Raw genomic sequence first — 18,677 nt, forward strand, 5'->3', positions numbered from 1 at the left:
TAACTAGGGCAGACAAGGCATTAACTAGGGCAGACAAGACATTAACTAGGGCAGACAAGACATTAACTAGGGCAGACAAGGCATTAACTAGGGCAGACAAGGCATTAACTAGGGCAGACAAGACATTAACTAGGGCAGACAAGGCATTAACTAGGGCAGACAAGGCATTAACTAGGGCAGACAAGACATTAACTAGGGCAGATAAGACCAAGGCAGAGAAAACAGTTGCCACCTACTTGCATCAAGGCCTGGGCCCCCAGCTGAAAGGTTGAGGCTGTAGTAACTGAATAAAATGATTTGATGTGACGATTGCTGAAGTAGTTGTACGGAGCCTCTGAGTGGATCTTCCGCAAGTTGTCAGCTTGCTTACCCTGCAGGAAAAAAACATTGGTGTAAATTTCAGATTGTACTGAACTCAGCTAGATAACTTACATCAGTACACAGGACATTTACAATGATGACACACAGCACACTTACAATTAAAACATTCCCACACAGAAAACTTACAATTAAAACATTCCCACACAGAAAACTTACAATGATAACATTTTCAAACAAAATCCTTACAATGATAACATTCCCACACAGAATACTTACAATGATAACATTCCCACACAGAATACTTACAATGATAACATTCCCACACAGAATACTTACAATGATAACATTCCCACAAACCATGAGCCCCATCTTGCGTGTGATGTGTGTGCAGAAATCTACCAGTGCTGGTCTCGTTTCTGGTTCGCCAGACATCACCAAAACCTGCGGCCTACAAAATATTTTTTAATAAAATATCATCAAAACCTGCAGCCTACAAAATATTTTTCATAAAAACATCACCAAAACCTGCGGCCTGCAAAATATTTTTTTATAAAACATCACCAGGACTTGTGGCCTACAAAATATTTTTTTATAAAACATCACCAGGACCTGCGACCTACAAAATATTTTTTTATAAAACATCACCAGGACCTGCGGCCTACAAAATATTTTTTTATAAAACATCACCAGGACTTGTGGCCCACAAAATATTTTTTTATAAAACATCACCAGGACCTGCGGCCTACAAAATATTTTTTTATAAAACATCACCAGGACCTGCGACCTACAAAATATTTTTTTATAAAACATCACCAGGACCTGTGGCCTACAAAATATTTTTTTATAAAACATCACCAGGACCTGCGACCTACAAAATATTTTTTTATAAAACATCACCAGGATTTGTGGCCTACAAAATATTTTTTTATAAAACATCACCAGGACTTGTGGCCCACAAAATATTTTTTTATAAAACATCACCAGGACCTGCGGCCTACAAAATATTTTTTACCCTGTAACTCCAGCATAAAGAGCTGACTTAAAATGTCTAGATACCTCCAGAAATTGAGCTAACCTGAAATTTTTTACATGAGTTCCAATCCTAACCAGCTTGAGGGCAGACTGCAGGACACTCCTGTAGACATGGGCCTGGGTGGATGACCCCCAGTTGACATCTGTAAACAAACCATGTCAATCTAACAGAGCTGCTGTGACAACCCCCCCCATCTTCACAAAATGTCAGACCCCCCCTCTCTCAAACTACCAGCCTTCAGGTTGCCCTACACCCAAAACTACATGTTATGGTTGTTAGAAAGATTGATTTTTTTCTAAAATATTATTAAGCTATGTTTCTCCCAGTGACCTGGCTTACTGGAGTCTAGTGACTTGGTTCCCCCAGTGACCTGGCTTACTGGAGTCTAGTGACTTGGTTCTCCCAGTGACCTGGCTTACTGGAGTCTAGTGACTTGGTTCCCCCAGTGACCTGGCTTACTGGAGTCTAGTGACTTGGTTCCCCCAGTGACCTGGCTTACTGGAGTCTAGTGACTTGGTTCCCCCAGTGACCTGGCTTACTGGAGTCTAGTGACTTGGTTCCCCCAGTGACCTGGCTTACTGGAGTCTAGTGACTTGGTTCCCCCAGTGACCTGGCTTACTGGAGTCTAGTGACATGGTTCCCCCAGTGACCTGGCTTACTGGAGTCTAGTGACTTGGTTCTCCCTGACCTAGTTTCTTTTGACCTACTGACCTAGTTTCCTCTGACCTATTGACATGACTACCTCTAAGCTACCTTTTTTGCCCTTCTTACCAGGTGAGCTGTGATAAGGCTTCCTGTGACCTACTCACCTGGTTTCCTGTGATGGACATAGAGGAAGAGAGTTCCCACACAACCAAAGGTGACAAAGGCAGTGATCCAGTTGATGATGAACATGACAACAATACACAGGACTGCCCCACCAAGGCTCAGCCACTTGCTATAGAAGCGAAAAGATGGCCGCCAGCCTGAAACAAATAAACAGCTTACAAGTTAGAGTACACTTAGAGTACACCATGGGACCAGCAAAGTCTAGAGAGGGAAGAACTTAGGACCAGCAAAGTCTAGTGAGGGAAGAACTTAGGACCAGTAAAGTCTAGTGAGGGAAGAACTTAGAGTACACCATGGGACCAGCAAAGTCTAGTGAGGGAAGAACTTAGAGTACACCATGGGACCAGCAAAGTCTAGTGAGGGAAGAACGTAGGACCAGCAAAGTCTAGTGAGTGAAGAACTTAAGAGTGCACCATGGGACCAGCAAAGTCTAGTGAGGGAAGAACTTAGGACCAGCAAAGTCTAGTGAGTGAAGAACTTAGGACCAGTAAAGTCTAGTGAGGGAAGAACTTAGAGTACACCATGGGACCAGCAAAGTCTAGTGAGGGAAGAACTTAGGACCAGTAAAGTCTAGTGAGGGAAGAACTTAAGAGTGCACCATGGGACCAGCAAAGTCTAGTGAGGGAAGAACTTAGAGTACACCATGGGACCAGCAAAGTCTAGTGAGGGAAGAACTTAGGACCAGCAAAGTCTAGTGAGGGAAGAACTTAGAGTACACCATGGGACCAGTAAAGTCTAGTGAGGGAAGAACTTAGAGTACACCATGGGACCAGCAAAGTCTAGTGAGGGAAGAACTTAGGACCAGTAAAGTCTAGTGAGGGAAGAACTTAGGACCAGTAAAGTCTAGTGAGGGAAGAACTTAGAGTACACCATGGGACCAGCAAAGTCTAGTGAGGGAAGAACTTAGGACCAGTAAAGTCTAGTGAGGGAAGAACTTAGGACCAGCAAAGTCTAGTGAGGGAAGAACTTAGGACCAGTAAAGTCTAGTGAGGGAAGAACTTAGGACCAGTAAAGTCTAGTGAGGGAAGAACTTAGGACCAGCAAAGTCTAGTGAGGGAAGAACTTAGGACCAGCAAAGTCTAGTGAGGGAAGAACTTAGAGTACACCATGGGACCAGCAAAGTCTAGTGAGGGAAGAACTTAGGACCAGTAAAGTCTAGTGAGGGAAGAACTTAGGACCAGCAAAGTCTAGTGAGGGAAGAACTTAGGACCAGTAAAGTCTAGTGAGGGAAGAACTTAGGACCAGTAAAGTCTAGTGAAGGAAGAACTTAGAGTACACCATGGGACCAGCAAAGTCTAGTGAGGGAAGAACTTAGGACCAGTAAAGTCTAGTGAGGGAAGAACTTAGGACCAGCAAAGTCTAGTGAGGGAAGAACTTAGGACCAGTAAAGTCTAGTGAGGGAAGAACTTAGGACCAGTAAAGTCTAGTGAGGGAAGAACTTAGAGTACACCATGGGACCAGCAAAGTCTAGTGAGGGAAGAACTTAGGACCAGTAAAGTCTAGTGAGGGAAGAACTTAGGACCAGCAAAGTCTAGTGAGGGAAGAACTTAGGACCAGTAAAGTCTAGTGAGGGAAGAACTTAGGACCAGTAAAGTCTAGTGAGGGAAGAACTTAGAGTACACCATGGGACCAGCAAAGTCTAGAGAGGGAAGAACTTAGGACCAGCAAAGTCTAGTGAGGGAAGAACTTAGGACCAGTAAAGTCTAGTGAGGGAAGAACTTAGGACCAGCAAAGTCTAGTGAGGGAAGAACTTAGAGTACACCATGGGACCAGTAAAATCTAGTGAGGGAAGAACTTAGGACCAGTAAAGTCTAGTGAGGGAAGAACTTAGGACCAGCAAAGTCTAGTGAGGGAAGAACTTAGGACCAGTAAAGTCTAGTGAGGGAAGAACTTAGGACCAGTAAAGTCTAGAGAGGGAAGAACTTAGGACCAGCAAAGTCTAGAGAGGGAAGAACTTAGGACCAGTAAAGTCTAGTGAGGGAAGAACTTAGAGTACACCATGGGACCAGCAAAGTCTAGTGAGGGAAGAACTTAGGACCAGTGTTACGGGCCAGTTGTAGGTTAGATTAGAATAGTTTAGAATAGTCTAGAACTAGGGGAGAGTGCCTGTGTGAGTGGAGTTCACCTTACTGTGTAGTTACCCTTGTGTGTTTATGTCTTGTAATCCCAAGGTCGAATGCGGGTATAAAAGGGGGAGTGAACGATTGTGGGGGGCAGTCAGCGGGTTAGTAGCGGTTAGGACGAGGGCTGTTATGGTACGCTTGAATGCATTGAGACAAATAAAAGGAGTGAAATTATACACGAAGCGTTGTTATTGATTTGAAATGAACCCAGAACGTAACAACTGGTGGCCAGTATAAATCAAGTAGAAGCATAAACTTGATGCTGTCCTGTCGTTTGCCTGATGCTGCCCTGATGTTTGCCTGATGCTGTCCTGCCGTTGCCTGATGCTGTCCTGTCGTTTGCCTGATGCTGTCCTGTCGTTTGCCTGATGATGTCCTGATGTTTGCCGTTGGCTGTCCTGATGTTTGCCGGTTGCTGTCCTGATGTTTGCCGGTTGCTGTCCTGATGTTTGCCGGTTGCTGTCCTGATGTTTGCCGGTTGCTGTCCTGATGTTTGACGGTTGCTGTCCTGATGTGTGCCGGTTGCTGTCCTGATGTTTGCCGGTTGCTGTCCTGATGTTTGCCGGTTGCTGTCCTGATGTTTGCCGCTTGCTTTCTGATGTTTGCCGGTTGCTGTCCTGATGTTTGCCGGTTGCTGTCCTGATGTTTGCCGGTTGCTGTCCTGATGTTTGCCGGTTGCTGTCCTGTTGTTTGCCGGTTGCTGTCCTGATGTTTGCCGGTTGCTGTCCTGATGTTTGCCGGTTGCTGTCCTGATGTTTGCCGGTTGCTGTCCTGATGTTTGCCGGTTGCTGTCCTGACGTTTGCCGGTTGCTGTCCTGACGTTTGTTGGATGCTGTCCTGACGTTTGATGGATGCTGTGGGAATGCCGTTAGCCCGACGCTATAGCTGTTTGACAGAGTATGTAACAACATCGACTGTGAGTTGCACATTTTTGTGATGTAGAATGGTTGAGATATAGGTAGGAGTCGTAAACCAGTGTAGCCATAGAGCGCACAGGGTAGACTCAAATTTTTGTGATGTAGAATGGTTGAGATATGAGTAGGAGTCATAAACCAGTGTAGCCATAGAGCGCAGGTTGACTCAAATTTTTTGTGATGTAGAATGGTTGAGATATAGGTAGGAGTCGTAAACCAGTGTAGCCATAGAGCGCACAGGGTAGACTCAAATTTTTGTGATGTAGAATGGTTGAGATATGAGTAGGAGTCATAAACCAGTGTAGCCATAGAGCGCAGGTTGACTCAAATTTTTTGTGATGTAGAATGGTTGAGATATAGGTAGGAGTCGTAAACCAGTGTAGCCATAGAGCGCACAGGGTAGACTCAAATTTTTGTGATGTAGAATGGTTGAGATATGAGTAGGAGTCGTAAACCAGTGTAGCCATAGAGCGCAGGTTGACTCAAATTTTTTTTGTGATGTAGAAGGGTTGAGATATGGGTAGGAGTCGTAAACCAGTGTAGCCATAGAGCGCAGGTTGACTCAAATTTTTTGTGTGATGTGGAATGGTTGAGATATAGGTAGGAGTCGTAAACCAGTGTAGCCATAGAGCGCACAGGGTAGACTCAAATTTTTGTGATGTAGAATGGTTGAGATATGAGTAGGAGTCGTAAACCAGTGTAGCCATAGAGCACAGGTTGACTCAAATTTTTTTTGTGTGATGTGGAATGGTTGAGATATGAGTAGGAGTCGTAAACCAGTGTAGCCATAGAGCGCACAGGGTAGACTCAAATTTTTGTGATGTAGAATGGTTGAGATATGAGTAGGAGTCGTAAACCAGTGTAGCCATAGAGCGCACAGGGTAGACTCAAATTTTTTTGTGATGTAGAATGGTTGAGATATGGGTAGGAGTCGTAAACCAGTGCAGCCAGAGAGCGCACAGGGTAGACTCAAAAAAAATTGTGGTCTGGAAAGTTCTTAGATTCGGTACGATGCAACTGGGTGTGTATGATTTTTTTTTTGTTTGTTTGTTAGTTACACGGATGATTTGTGCTAGCTCGAAATTGTAGCAGTTCTGTATGTTGTCATTATGTATTTCATTGTATATACAATCTGTCATATACATTCTTCGGAATGTATATTTTTAACTTGTCTACTAGTGTATGTGTATGAAAGGCTTGTGTTTTTTATTTAGCTAGGATTTGTTAGTCAGTATTTGTAGTTATTACTACAAATACTTAGGTGGGGGGTAGTGTTACGGGCCAGTTGTAGGTTAGATTAGAATAGTTTAGAATAGTCTAGAACTAGGGGAGAGTGCCTGTGTGAGTGGAGTTCACCTTACTGTGTAGTTACCCTTGTGTGTTTATGTCTTGTAATCCCAAGGTCGAATGCGGGTATAAAAGGGGGAGTGAACGATTGTGGGGGGCAGTCAGCGGGTTAGTAGCGGTTAGGACGAGGGCTGTTATGGTACGCTTGAATGCATTGAGACAAATAAAAGGAGTGAAGTTATACACGAAGTGTTGTTGATGATTTAAAAAGAACCCAGAACGTAACAACCAGTAAAGTCTAGTGAGGGAAGAACTTAGAGTACACCATGTGAACAGTAAAGTCTAGTGAGGGAAGAACTTAGGACCAGTAAAGTCTAGTGAGGGAAGAACTTAGGACCAGTAAAGTCTAGTGAGGGAAGAACTTAGGACCAGTAAAGTCTAGTGAGGGAAGAACTTAGGACCAGTAAAGTCTAGTGAGGGAAGAACTTAGGACCAGTAAAGTCTAGTGAGGGAAGAACTTAGGACCAGTAAAGTCTAGTGAGGGAAGAACTTAGGACCAGCAAAGTCTAGTGAGGGAAGAACTTAGGACCAGCAAAGTCTAGTGAGGGAAGAACTTAGGACCAGCAAAGTCTAGTGAGGGAAGAACTTAGGACCAGTAAAGTCTAGTGAGGGAAGAACTTAGAGTACACCATGGGACCAGTAAAGTCTAGTGAGGGAAGAACTTAGAGTACACCATGGGACCAGTAAAGTCTAGTGAGGGAAGAACTTAGGACCAGTAAAGTCTAGTGAGGGAAGAACTTAGAGTACACCATGGGACCAGTAAAGTCTAGAGAGGGAAGAACTTAGGACAAGTAAAGTCTAGTGAGGGAAGAACTTAGAGTAAACCATGGGACCAGTAAAGTCTAGTGAGGAGACACTTGTAGTTACACGGCCAGACTATAATGTAGTTACTCAAACATAAACTCACCTGGTGAATTAGCAATGGAGGCATCAAAACAGGAAAAGTTGATCAAAGCATATGACATAAGGAAAAAGTTTGAAATCAGTGGCGCAATTAAGTTCAGATCAGCTGAAAACATAAATTGAAGCACAGATTGAATTGAAATTTTTGAAGTGAGCATAGAAGCCACTTTAAGGTGGTCCTTAGATTAAACAAACAACTTATATTATTAACATATCTTGGTCAACATGCTAACAAACATACAGATAACTTATGAAAGCTTCCTAATTAGAACAGAGTTATTAACATAAGACATGAAGTTTGACAAGTTGAACAGAGCACAGTGCCACATGATTAGAAGAGCTGCTACTCACCTATCATATTGAAAGCAAAGCCAATAGCAAAACACAGAAGGAAAGCTCTCCTTGGGTTATCATTGGCACCATAGCCCACACCAAAATATTCCAGGAAAGGAAATATTTTATCTTTGCATAGTGCCTGGAACAGTTGGCGGTACAAGAATGAATTAATTTCATGTACCAGTCTAATCAACTCAAACCTATCAAACCTTCTCTCATGCACCAGTCAACTAAATCCTTTGTTAATGTTGAATATTGAAATAACAGTGCAGGTAGAATTGAGATTTCTGTGTAGAAGAAAGCGCTAAAGCCAGGAGCAGTAGAGTTTACCTGGAAGACTTTTGGTGCAGACATGAGGCTGGCCAGGGCAGAAGATAAAGTGGCGGAAAAGATGCCGGCTAGGATGAGAGGCCCCCAGGCTGATACCATCTCCACCACCTGGTCAAGGAAACAATACAACACCTGACATCCCCACCTGCTATGTTTACAACACCTGACATTCCCACCTGCTATGTTTACAACACCTGACATTCTCACCTGTTTACAACACCTGACATCCACACCTGCTATGTATACAACAGCTGACATTCCCACCTGCTATGTATACAACACCTGACATTCTCACCTGCTATGTTTACAACACCTGACATTCTCACCTGCTATGTATACAACACCTGACATTCCCACCTGCTATGTATACAACACCTGACATTCTCACCTGTTTACAACACCTGACATCCACACCTGCTATGTATACAACACCTGACATCCACACCTGCTATGTATACAACACCTGACATCCACACCTGCTATGTATACAACACCTGACATTCTCACCTGCTATGTATACAACACCTGACATTCTCACCTGCTATGTATACAACACCTGACATCCACACCTGCTATGTTTACAACACCTGACATTCCCACCTGCTATGTATACAACACCTGACATTCTCACCTGCTATGTATACAACACCTGACATTCTCACCTGCTATGTATACAACACCTGACATTCCCACCTGCTATGTATACAACACCTGACATCCCCACCTGCTATGTATACAACACCTGACATTCCCACCTGCTATGTATACAACACCTGACATTCCCACCTGCTATGTATACAACACCTGACATTCTCACCTGCTATGTATACAACACCTGACATTCTCACCTGCTATGTATACAACACCTGACATTCTCACCTGCTATGTTTACAACACCTGACATTCTCACCTGCTATGTATACAACACCTGACATTCTCACCTGCTATGTATACAACACCTGACATTCCCACCTGCTATGTATACAACACCTGACATTCTCACCTGCTATGTTTACAACACCTGACATTCCCACCTGCTATGTATACAACACCTGACATTCTCACCTGCTATGTATACAACACCTGACATCCCCACCTGCTATGTATACAACACCTGACATTCCCACCTGCTATGTATACAACACCTGACATTCTCACCTGCTATGTATACAACACCTGACATTCCCACCTGCTATGTATACAACACCTGACATTCCCACCTGCTATGTATACAACACCTGACATTCCCACCTGCTATGTATACAACACCTGACATTCTCACCTGCTATGTATACAACACCTGACATTCTCACCTGCTATGTATACAACACCTGACATTCTCACCTGCTATGTTTACAACACCTGACATTCTCACCTGCTATGTATACAACACCTGACATTCTCACCTGCTATGTATACAACAGCTGACATTCCCACCTGCTATGTATACAACACCTGACATTCTCACCTGCTATGTTTACAACACCTGACATTCTCACCTGCTATGTATACAACACCTGACATTCTCACCTGCTATGTATACAACACCTGACATTCCCACCTGCTATGTTTACAACACCTGACATTCCCACCTGCTATGTATACAACACCTGACATTCTCACCTGTTTACAACACCTGACATTCTCACCTGCTATGTTTACAACACCTGACATTCCCACCTGCTATGTTTACAACACCTGACATTCCCACCTGCTATGTATACAACACCTGACATCCCCACCTGCTATGTATACAACACCTGACATTCCCACCTGCTATGTATACAACACCTGACATTCTCACCTGTTTACAACACCTGACATTCCCACCTGCTATGTTTACAACACCTGACATTCCCACCTGCTATGTTTACAACACCTGACATTCCCACCTGCTATGTATACAACACCTGACATTCACACCTATGTATACAACACCTGACATTCCCACCTGCTATGTATACAACACCTGACTACCCACCTGCTATGTATACAACACCTGACTACCCACCTGCTATGTATACAACATCTGACATTCCCACCTGCTATGTATACAACACCTGACATTCCCACCTATGTATACAACACCTGAGTTTCTCACCTGATAGGAATGTAGGAGCCCATACTTGCATCCCTCAGGAACCAGCGAGCAGTTGCTGACAAAGTCTTTACTGTAGCTGTACTGACCCAGTGTAAACACAGCTGTGGAGGTGGGGGAACAGATGTCAGACTAGTTCTTAGTGAGACTATTTGTTAGTGAGACTATTTGTTAGTGAGACTATTTGCCAGACTGTAAGATATGGATAGTTAGGTGAGACTACCCTTGTTAGTGAGACTATTTGCCAGACTGTACGATGTGGACAGTTAGGTGAGACTTACCCTTGTTAGTGAGACTATTTGCCAGACTGTACGATGTGTTGATAACTGAGCCTCCAGCGCCAAGCGGGCCAGGCGTGGAAGAGTTCCCCAGCAGATCCGAAACATTTAAAGTAGCAGCTGATGCTAGAATGATTCCATTGGCCTGCCTCAGAACACTGGCGCCTGAGAACCAAGCTATCAGCAGATAGACGGCCGTGGTGATAAAGATGGCCAGGAATGTGCCCTTAGGGATGGACTTGGATGCATCCTGCTCATTCAAAGTCATGTGTTAGTTGAACATGGTCATTCAAAGTCATGTGTTAGTTGAACATGGTCATTCAAAGTCATGTGTTAGTTGAACATGGTCATTCAAAGTCATGTGTTAGTTGAACATGGTCATTCAAAGTCATGTGTTAGTTGAACATGGTCATTCAAAGTCATGTGTTAGCTTATGAAGGTCAAGTCAACCTAAATTCACACCCTTAACTCAGTAAATAAGTATGAAAGTGAAAATTCAATAAATCAATCAATGAAGCCAAGCTACCATTGACAATGTGATGTCAAACTTACCCTCAGGTCACCAGAAATATTGGCGCCCGCAAGAATTCCAGTCGCAGCGGGGAAGAACACGGAGAAAACACTAAAAAATGTTTCCTTCTCCTCATAGTCAGAGAATACATTGGTGGTAAAAACTTCTGGAGACAGAGAATACATTGGTGGTAAAAACTTTACAGAGAATACATTGGTGGTAAAAACTTCTGGAGACAGAGAATACATTGGTGGTAAAAACTTCTGGAGACAGAGAATACATTGGTGGTAAAAACTTCTGGAGACAGAGAATACATTGGTGGTAAAAACTTCTGGAGACAGAGAATACATTGGTGGTAAAAACTTCTGGAGACAGAGAATACATTGGTGGTAAAAACTTCTGGAGACAGAGAATACATTGGTGGTAAAAACTTCTGGAGACAGAGAATACAGTGGTGGTAAAAACTTCTGGAGACAGAGAATACATTGGTGGTAAAAACTTCTGGAGACAGAGAATACATTGGTGGTAAAAACTTCTGGAGACAGAGAATACATTGGTGGTAAAAACTTCTGGAGACAGAGAATACATTGGTGGTAAAAACTTCTGGAGACAGAGAATACATTGGTGGTAAAAACTTCTGGAGACAGAGAATACATTGGTGGTAAAAACTTCTGGAGACAGAGAATACATTGGTGGTAAAAACTTCTGGAGACAGAGAATACATTGGTGGTAAAAACTTCTGGAGACAGAGAATACATTGGTGGTAAAAACTTCTGGAGACAGAGAATACATTGGTGGTAAAAACTTCTGGAGACAGAGAATACATTGGTGGTAAAAACTTCTGGAGACAGAGAATACATTGGTGGTAAAAACTTCTGGAGACAGAGAATACATTGGTGGTAAAAACTTTACAGAGAATACATTGGTGGTAAAAACTTCTGGAGACAGAGAATACATTGGTGGTAAAAACTTCTGGAGACAGAGAATACATTGGTGGTAAAAACTTCTGGAGACAGAGAATACATTGGTGGTAAAAACTTCTGGAGACAGAGAATACATTGGTGGTAAAAACTTCTGGAGACAGAGAATACATTGGTGGTAAAAACTTCTGGAGACAGAGAATACATTGGTGGTAAAAACTTCTGGAGACAGAGAATACATTGGTGGTAAAAACTTCTGGAGACAGAGAATACATTGGTGGTAAAAACTTCTGGAGACAGAGAATACATTGGTGGTAAAAACTTCTGGAGACAGAGAATACATTGGTGGTAAAAACTTCTGGAGACAGAGAATACATTGGTGGTAAAAACTTCTGGAGACAGAGAATACATTGGTGGTAAAAACTTCTGGAGACAGAGAATACATTGGTGGTAAAAACTTCTGGAGACAGAGAATACATTGGTGGTAAAAACTTCTGGAGACAGAGAATACAGTGGTGGTAAAAACTTCTGGAGACAGAGAATACATTGGTGGTAAAAACTTCTGGAGAGAGAGAATACATTGGTTGTAAAAACTTCTGGAGACAGAGAATACATTGGTGGTAAAAATTTCTGGAGACAGAGAATACATTGGTGGTAAAAACTTCTGGAGACAGAGAATACATTGGTGGTAAAAACTTCTGGAGACAGAGAATACATTGGTGGTAAAAACTTCTGGAGACAGAGAATACATTGGTGGTAAAAACTTCTGGAGACAGAGAATACATTGGTGGTAAAAACTTCTGGAGACAGAGAATACAGTGGTGGTAAAAACTTCTGGAGACAGAGAATACATTGGTGGTAAAAACTTCTGGAGAGAGAGAATACATTGGTTGTAAAAACTTCTGGAGACAGAGAATACATTGGTGGTAAAAATTTCTGGAGACAGAGAATACATTGGTGGTAAAAACTTCTGGAGACAGAGAATACATTGGTGGTAAAAACTTCTGGAGACAGAGAATACATTGGTGGTAAAAACTTCTGGAGACAGAGAATACATTGGTGGTAAAAACTTCTGGAGACAGAGAATACATTGGTGGTAAGAACTTTTAATCCTATGAAATGAAACTGTTGATAAAATCTTTACCTCTGATCCCAATAAATCCCTTAGACATTTGCTCATCACTTGGTGGAATACAAAGTCCCACAAAAAAGTTGAGAATAGCCAGAGTTAGGATCACCAGCAGGATGACTTGGGCCTAGAACACACAAACAATGTCATGGCTGGGGTTGGTCTAACACCACAGGGATGGGGTTGGTCTAACATGAGACCACAGGGATGGGGTTGGTCTAACATGAGACCACAGGGATGGGGTTGGTCTAACATGAGACCACAGGGATGGGGTTGGTCTAACATGAGACCACAGGGATGGGGTTGGTCTGAGATCACAGGGATGGGGTTGGTCTAACATGAGACCACAGGGATGGGGTTGGTCTAACATGAGACCACAGGGATGGGGTTGGTCTAACATGAGACCACAGGGATGGGGTTGGTCTAACACCACAGGGATGGGGTTGGTCTAACACCACAGGGATGGGGTTGGTCTAACACCACAGGGATGGGGTTGGTCTAACACCACAGGGATGGGGTTGGTCTAACACCACAGGGATGGGGTTGGTCTAACACCACAGGGATGGGGTTGGTCTAACACCACAGGGATGGGGTTGGTCTAACACCACAGGGATGGGGTTGGTCTAACATGAGACCACAGGGATGGGGTTGGTCTGAGACCACAGGGATGGGGTTGGTCTAACATGAGACCACAGGGATGGGGTTGGTCTAACACCACAGGGATGGGGTTGGTCTAACATGAGACCACAGGGATGGGGTTGGTCTAACACCACAGGAATGGGGTTGGTCTAACATGAGACCACAGGGATGGGATTGGTCTAACACCACAGGGATGGGGTTGGTCTAACATGAGACCACAGGGATGGGGTTGGTCTGAGATCACAGGGATGGGGTTGGTCTGAGATCACAGGGATGGGGTTGGTCTAACATGAGACCACAGGGATGGGGTTGGTCTAACATGAGACCACAGGGATGGGGTTGGTCTGAGATCACAGGGATGGGGTTGGTCTGAGATCACAGGGATGGGGTTGGTCTAACATGAGACCACAGGGATGGGGTTGGTCTAACATGAGACCACAGGGATGGGGTTGGTCTGAGACCACAGGGATGGGGTTGGTCTAACATGAGACCACAGGGATGGGGTTGGTCTAACACCACAGGGATGGGGTTGGTCTAACATAAGACCACAGGGATGGAGTTGGTCTAACATGAGACCACAGGGATGGGGTTGGTCTAACATGAGACCACAGGGATGGGGTTGGTCTAACATGAGACCACAGGGATGGGGTTGGTCTAACATGAGACCACAGGGATGGGGTTGGTCTAACACCACAGGGATGGGGTTGGTCTAACACCACAGGGATGGGGTTGGTCTAACACCACAGGGATGGGGTTGGTCTAACACCACAGGGATGGGGTTGGTCTAACACCACAGGGATGGGGTTGGTCTAACATGAGACCACAGGGATGGGGTTGGTCTGAGACCACAGGGATGGGGTTGGTCTAACATGAGACCACAGGGATGGGGTTGGTCTAACACCACAGGGATGGGGTTGGTCTAACATGAGACCACAGGGATGGGGTTGGTCTAACACCACAGGAATGGGGTTGGTCTAACATGAGACCACAGGGATGGGATTGGTCTAACACCACAGGGATGGGGTTGGTCTAACATGAGACCACAGGGATGGGGTTGGTCTAACACCACAGGGATGGGGTTGGTCTAACACCACAGGGATGGGGTTGGTCTAACATGAGACCACAGGGATGGGGTTGGTCTAACATGAGACCACAGGGATGGGGTTGGTCTAACATAAGACCACAGGGATGGGGTTGGTCTAACATGAGACCACAGGGATGGGGTTGGTCTAACATGAATGGGGTTGGTCTAACATGAGACCACAGGGATGGGGTTGGTCTAACATGAGACCACAGGGATGGGGTTGGTCTAACATGAGACCACAGGGATGGGGTTGGTCTAACATGAGACCACAGGGATGGGGTTGGTCTAACATGAGACCACAGGAATGGGGTTGGTCTAACATGAATGGGGTTGGTCTAACATGAGACCACAGGGATGGGGTTGGTTGAGACCACAGGGATGGGGTTGGTCTAACATGAGACCACAGGGATGGGGTTGGTCTGAGACCACAGGGATGGGGTTGGTCTAACATGAGACCACAGGGATGGGGTTGGTCTGAGACCACAGGGATGGGGTTGGTCTAACATGAGACCACAGGGATGGGGTTGGTCTAACATGAGACCACAGGGATGGGGTTGGTCTAACACCACAGGGATGGGGTTGGTCTAACACCACAGGGATGGGGTTGGTCTAACATGAGACCACAGGGATGGGGTTGGTCTAACATGAGACCACAGGGATGGGGTTGGTCTAACATGAGACCACAGGGATGGGGTTGGTCTAACATGAGACCACAGGGATGGGGTTGGTCTAACACCACAGGGATGGGGTTGGTCTAACATGAGACCACAGGGATGGGGTTGGTCTAACATGAGACCACAGGGATGGGGTTGGTCTAACACCACAGGGATGGGGTTGGTCTAACATGAGACCACAGGGATGGGGTTGGTCTAACACCACAGGGATGGGGTTGGTCTAACACCACAGGGATGGGGTTGGTCTGAGACCACAGGGATGGGGTTGGTCTAACATGAGATCACAGGGATGGGGTTGGTCTGAGACCACAGGGATGGGGTTGGTCTAACATGAGACCACAGGGATGGGGTTGGTCTAACATGAGACCACAGGGATGGGGTTGGTCTAACACCACAGGGATGGGGTTGGTCTAACATGAGACCACAGGGATGGGGTTGGTCTAACACCACAGGGATGGAGTTGGTCTAACATGAGACCACAGGGATGGGGTTGGTCTAACATGAGACCACAGGGATGGGGTTGGTCTAACACCACAGGGATGGGGTTGGTCTAACATGAGACCACAGGGATGGGGTTGGTCTAACATGAGACCACAGGGATGGGGTTGGTCTAACACCACAGGGATGGGGTTGGTCTGAGACCACAGGGATGGGGTTGGTCTAACATGAGATCACAGGGATGGGGTTGGTCTGAGACCACAGGGATGGGGTTGGTCTGAGACCACAGGGATGGGGTTGGTCTAACATGAGACCACAGGGATGGGGTTGGTCTAACACCACAGGGATGGGGTTGGTCTAACATAAGACCACAGGGATGGAGTTGGTCTAACATGAGACCACAGGGATGGGGTTGGTCTAACATAAGACCTACCCTTATAGAATTAGTTTATTACCTTAGCTACAATTAACAGACCTCTAGCAGGTCAAGATGATCTAGGCAAACAGCTGGTCATGATGACCCAGTTCCTTAGTGTGAAATAATAATGGGGTGTAATTTATTTGAGAGATTTCAAAATAATTGAGGCTATTTTTTGTGCTGACAATGTGTTAATTAAGTCTAGTAAACAGCTGCCATATCTCAGGTGGCAAGACAATCAGGAACAAAAAATTGACAGCAAGCCAAGATTTGTTCCAGACACCAGCATACATAGTGCACCAAGTCAGCCCATAGTTTACTGTAGTGCACCAAGTCAGCCCATAGGTAACTGTAGTGCACCAAGTCAGCCCATAGTTTACTGTAGTGCACCAAGTCAGCCCATAGGTAACTGTAGTGCACCAAGTCAGCCCATAGGTAACTGTAGTGCACCAAGTCAGCCCATAGGTAACTGTAGTGCACCAAGTCAGCCCATATTTTACTGTAGTGCACCAAGTCAGCCCATAGGTAACTGTAGTGCACCAAGTCAGCCCATAGGTAACTGTAGTGCACCAAGTCAGCCCATAGGTAACTGTAGTGCACCAAGTCAGCCCATAGGTAGTCTAGGTGCACCAATTCAACCGGCAAGTAAAATGACCTACCCGTGCTTCCCAATTCATGCCAACTAGTGCTATGGCCAAGAGAATTGTGATTGTGATGCTGCCAATGATGCGAATGTCATTCATTTCATCTGTTATAACACAATCATATTTCTGTAAGAAAGAATGTCATTAATTTCATCTGTTATAACACAATCATATTTCTGTAAGAAAGAATGTCATTAATTTCATCTGTTATAATACAATCATATTTTTGTAAGAAACATTCATTTCATCTGTTACAACACAATCATATTTCTGTAAGAAAGAATGTCATTCATTTCATCTGTTATAACACAATCATATTTCTGTAAGAAAGAATTTCCTTGGTGAAAAAACCAATCCACCCATTGTCATTCACGAGAAAGCTAGTAAAAATGTATGCACAACTTATAAGCAACTCTTCTAAATGTTTTAAGAGACATACATCCCACCTAGAACTATATGTTTACCACTTTAGTGAGATGTTTTAAGCTGGAGTGTCGGGGAACTATTTACCTCCCCTGGAGTAGTGAGGGACATATTTATCCCCCCCCCCCTGAAGTAGTGAGGGACATATTTACCTCCCCCCCCTGGAGTAGTGAGGGACATATTTACCCCCCCCCCCCCTGGAGTATTGAGGGAACTATTTACCTCCCCTGGAGTATTGAGGGAACTATTTACCTCCCCTGAAGTATTGAGGGAACTATTTACCTCTCCTGAAGTATTGAGGGAACTATTTACCTCCCCTGAAGTATTGAGGGAACTACCTCTCCTGAAGTATTGAGGGAACTATTTACCTCCCCTGAAGTATTGAGGGAACTATTTACCTCCCCTGAAGTATTGAGGGAACTATTTACCTCCCCCCCCTGAAGTAGTGAGGGACATATTTACCTCCCCCCCTGAAGTAGTGAGGGACATATTTACCTCCCCCCCTGAAGTAGTGAGGGACATATTTATCCCCCCCCCCTGGAGTAGTGAGGGACATATTTATCCCCCCCCCCCCCTGAAGTAATGAGGGACATATTTACCTCCCCCCCGAAGTAGTGAGGGACATATTTACCCCCCCCCCCCTGAAGTAGTGAGGGACATATTTACCCCCCCCCCCCCCTGAAGTAGTGAGGGACATATTTACCCCCCCCGCCCTGAAGTAGTGAGGGACATATTTACCCCCCCCCCTGAAGTAGTGAGGGACATATTTACCTCCCCCCGAAGTAGTGAGGGACATATTTACCCCCCCCCCCTGAAGTAGTGAGGGACATATTTACCCCCCCCCCCTGGAGTAGTGAGGGACATATTTATCCCCCCCCCTGAAGTAGTGAGGGACATATTTACCCCCCCCCCTGAAGTAGTGAGGGACATATTTACCCCCCCGCCCTGAAGTAGTGAGGGACATATTTACCCCCCCCACCCCTGAAGTAGTGAGGGACATATTTACCTCCCCCCCCCCCTGAAGTAGTGAGGGACATATTTACTTCCCCCCCCCTGAAGTAGTGAGGGACATATTTACCCCCCCCCCCCTGAAGTGGTGAGGGACATATTTACCTCCCCCCCCCTGAAGTAGTGAGGGACATATTTACCCCCCCCCCCTGAAGTGGTGAGGGACATATTTACCTCCCCTGGAGTAGGGAGGGACATATTTACCTGCCCCCCCTGAAGTAGTGAGGGACATATTTACCCCCCCCCCTGAAGTAGTGAGGGACATATTTACCCCCCCC

The 18,677-nt window shown here is 45.1% G+C and overlaps 1 protein-coding gene across 3 annotated transcripts in view; it reads right to left on the reverse strand.

Moving 5' to 3' along the window:
• Window positions 1-18,677, reverse strand: part of LOC131955973 (solute carrier family 12 member 3) — a 72,790-nt gene that overhangs the window by 10,971 nt on the left and 43,142 nt on the right. For all 3 annotated transcript variants that reach the window (XM_059320312.1, XM_059320319.1, XM_059320327.1), the window contains 12 exons: window positions 16,984-17,094; window positions 13,087-13,198; window positions 11,064-11,188; window positions 10,515-10,761; window positions 10,237-10,337; window positions 8,136-8,243; window positions 7,821-7,944; window positions 7,474-7,575; window positions 2,164-2,319; window positions 1,397-1,496; window positions 658-769; window positions 237-371 (listed from right to left, as the gene is read on the reverse strand). In XM_059320312.1, the coding sequence (XP_059176295.1) occupies window positions 237-371; window positions 658-769; window positions 1,397-1,496; window positions 2,164-2,319; window positions 7,474-7,575; window positions 7,821-7,944; window positions 8,136-8,243; window positions 10,237-10,337; window positions 10,515-10,761; window positions 11,064-11,188; window positions 13,087-13,198; window positions 16,984-17,094 (1,533 nt within the window). The remainder of the gene's footprint in view (window positions 1-236; window positions 372-657; window positions 770-1,396; window positions 1,497-2,163; window positions 2,320-7,473; window positions 7,576-7,820; window positions 7,945-8,135; window positions 8,244-10,236; window positions 10,338-10,514; window positions 10,762-11,063; window positions 11,189-13,086; window positions 13,199-16,983; window positions 17,095-18,677) is intronic.

This window comes from Physella acuta, unplaced genomic scaffold (assembly GCF_028476545.2).
Source record: "Physella acuta isolate Inbredline_101_S28 unplaced genomic scaffold, ASM2847654v3 ptg000079l, whole genome shotgun sequence".
NCBI lineage: Eukaryota > Metazoa > Mollusca > Gastropoda > Physidae > Physella > Physella acuta.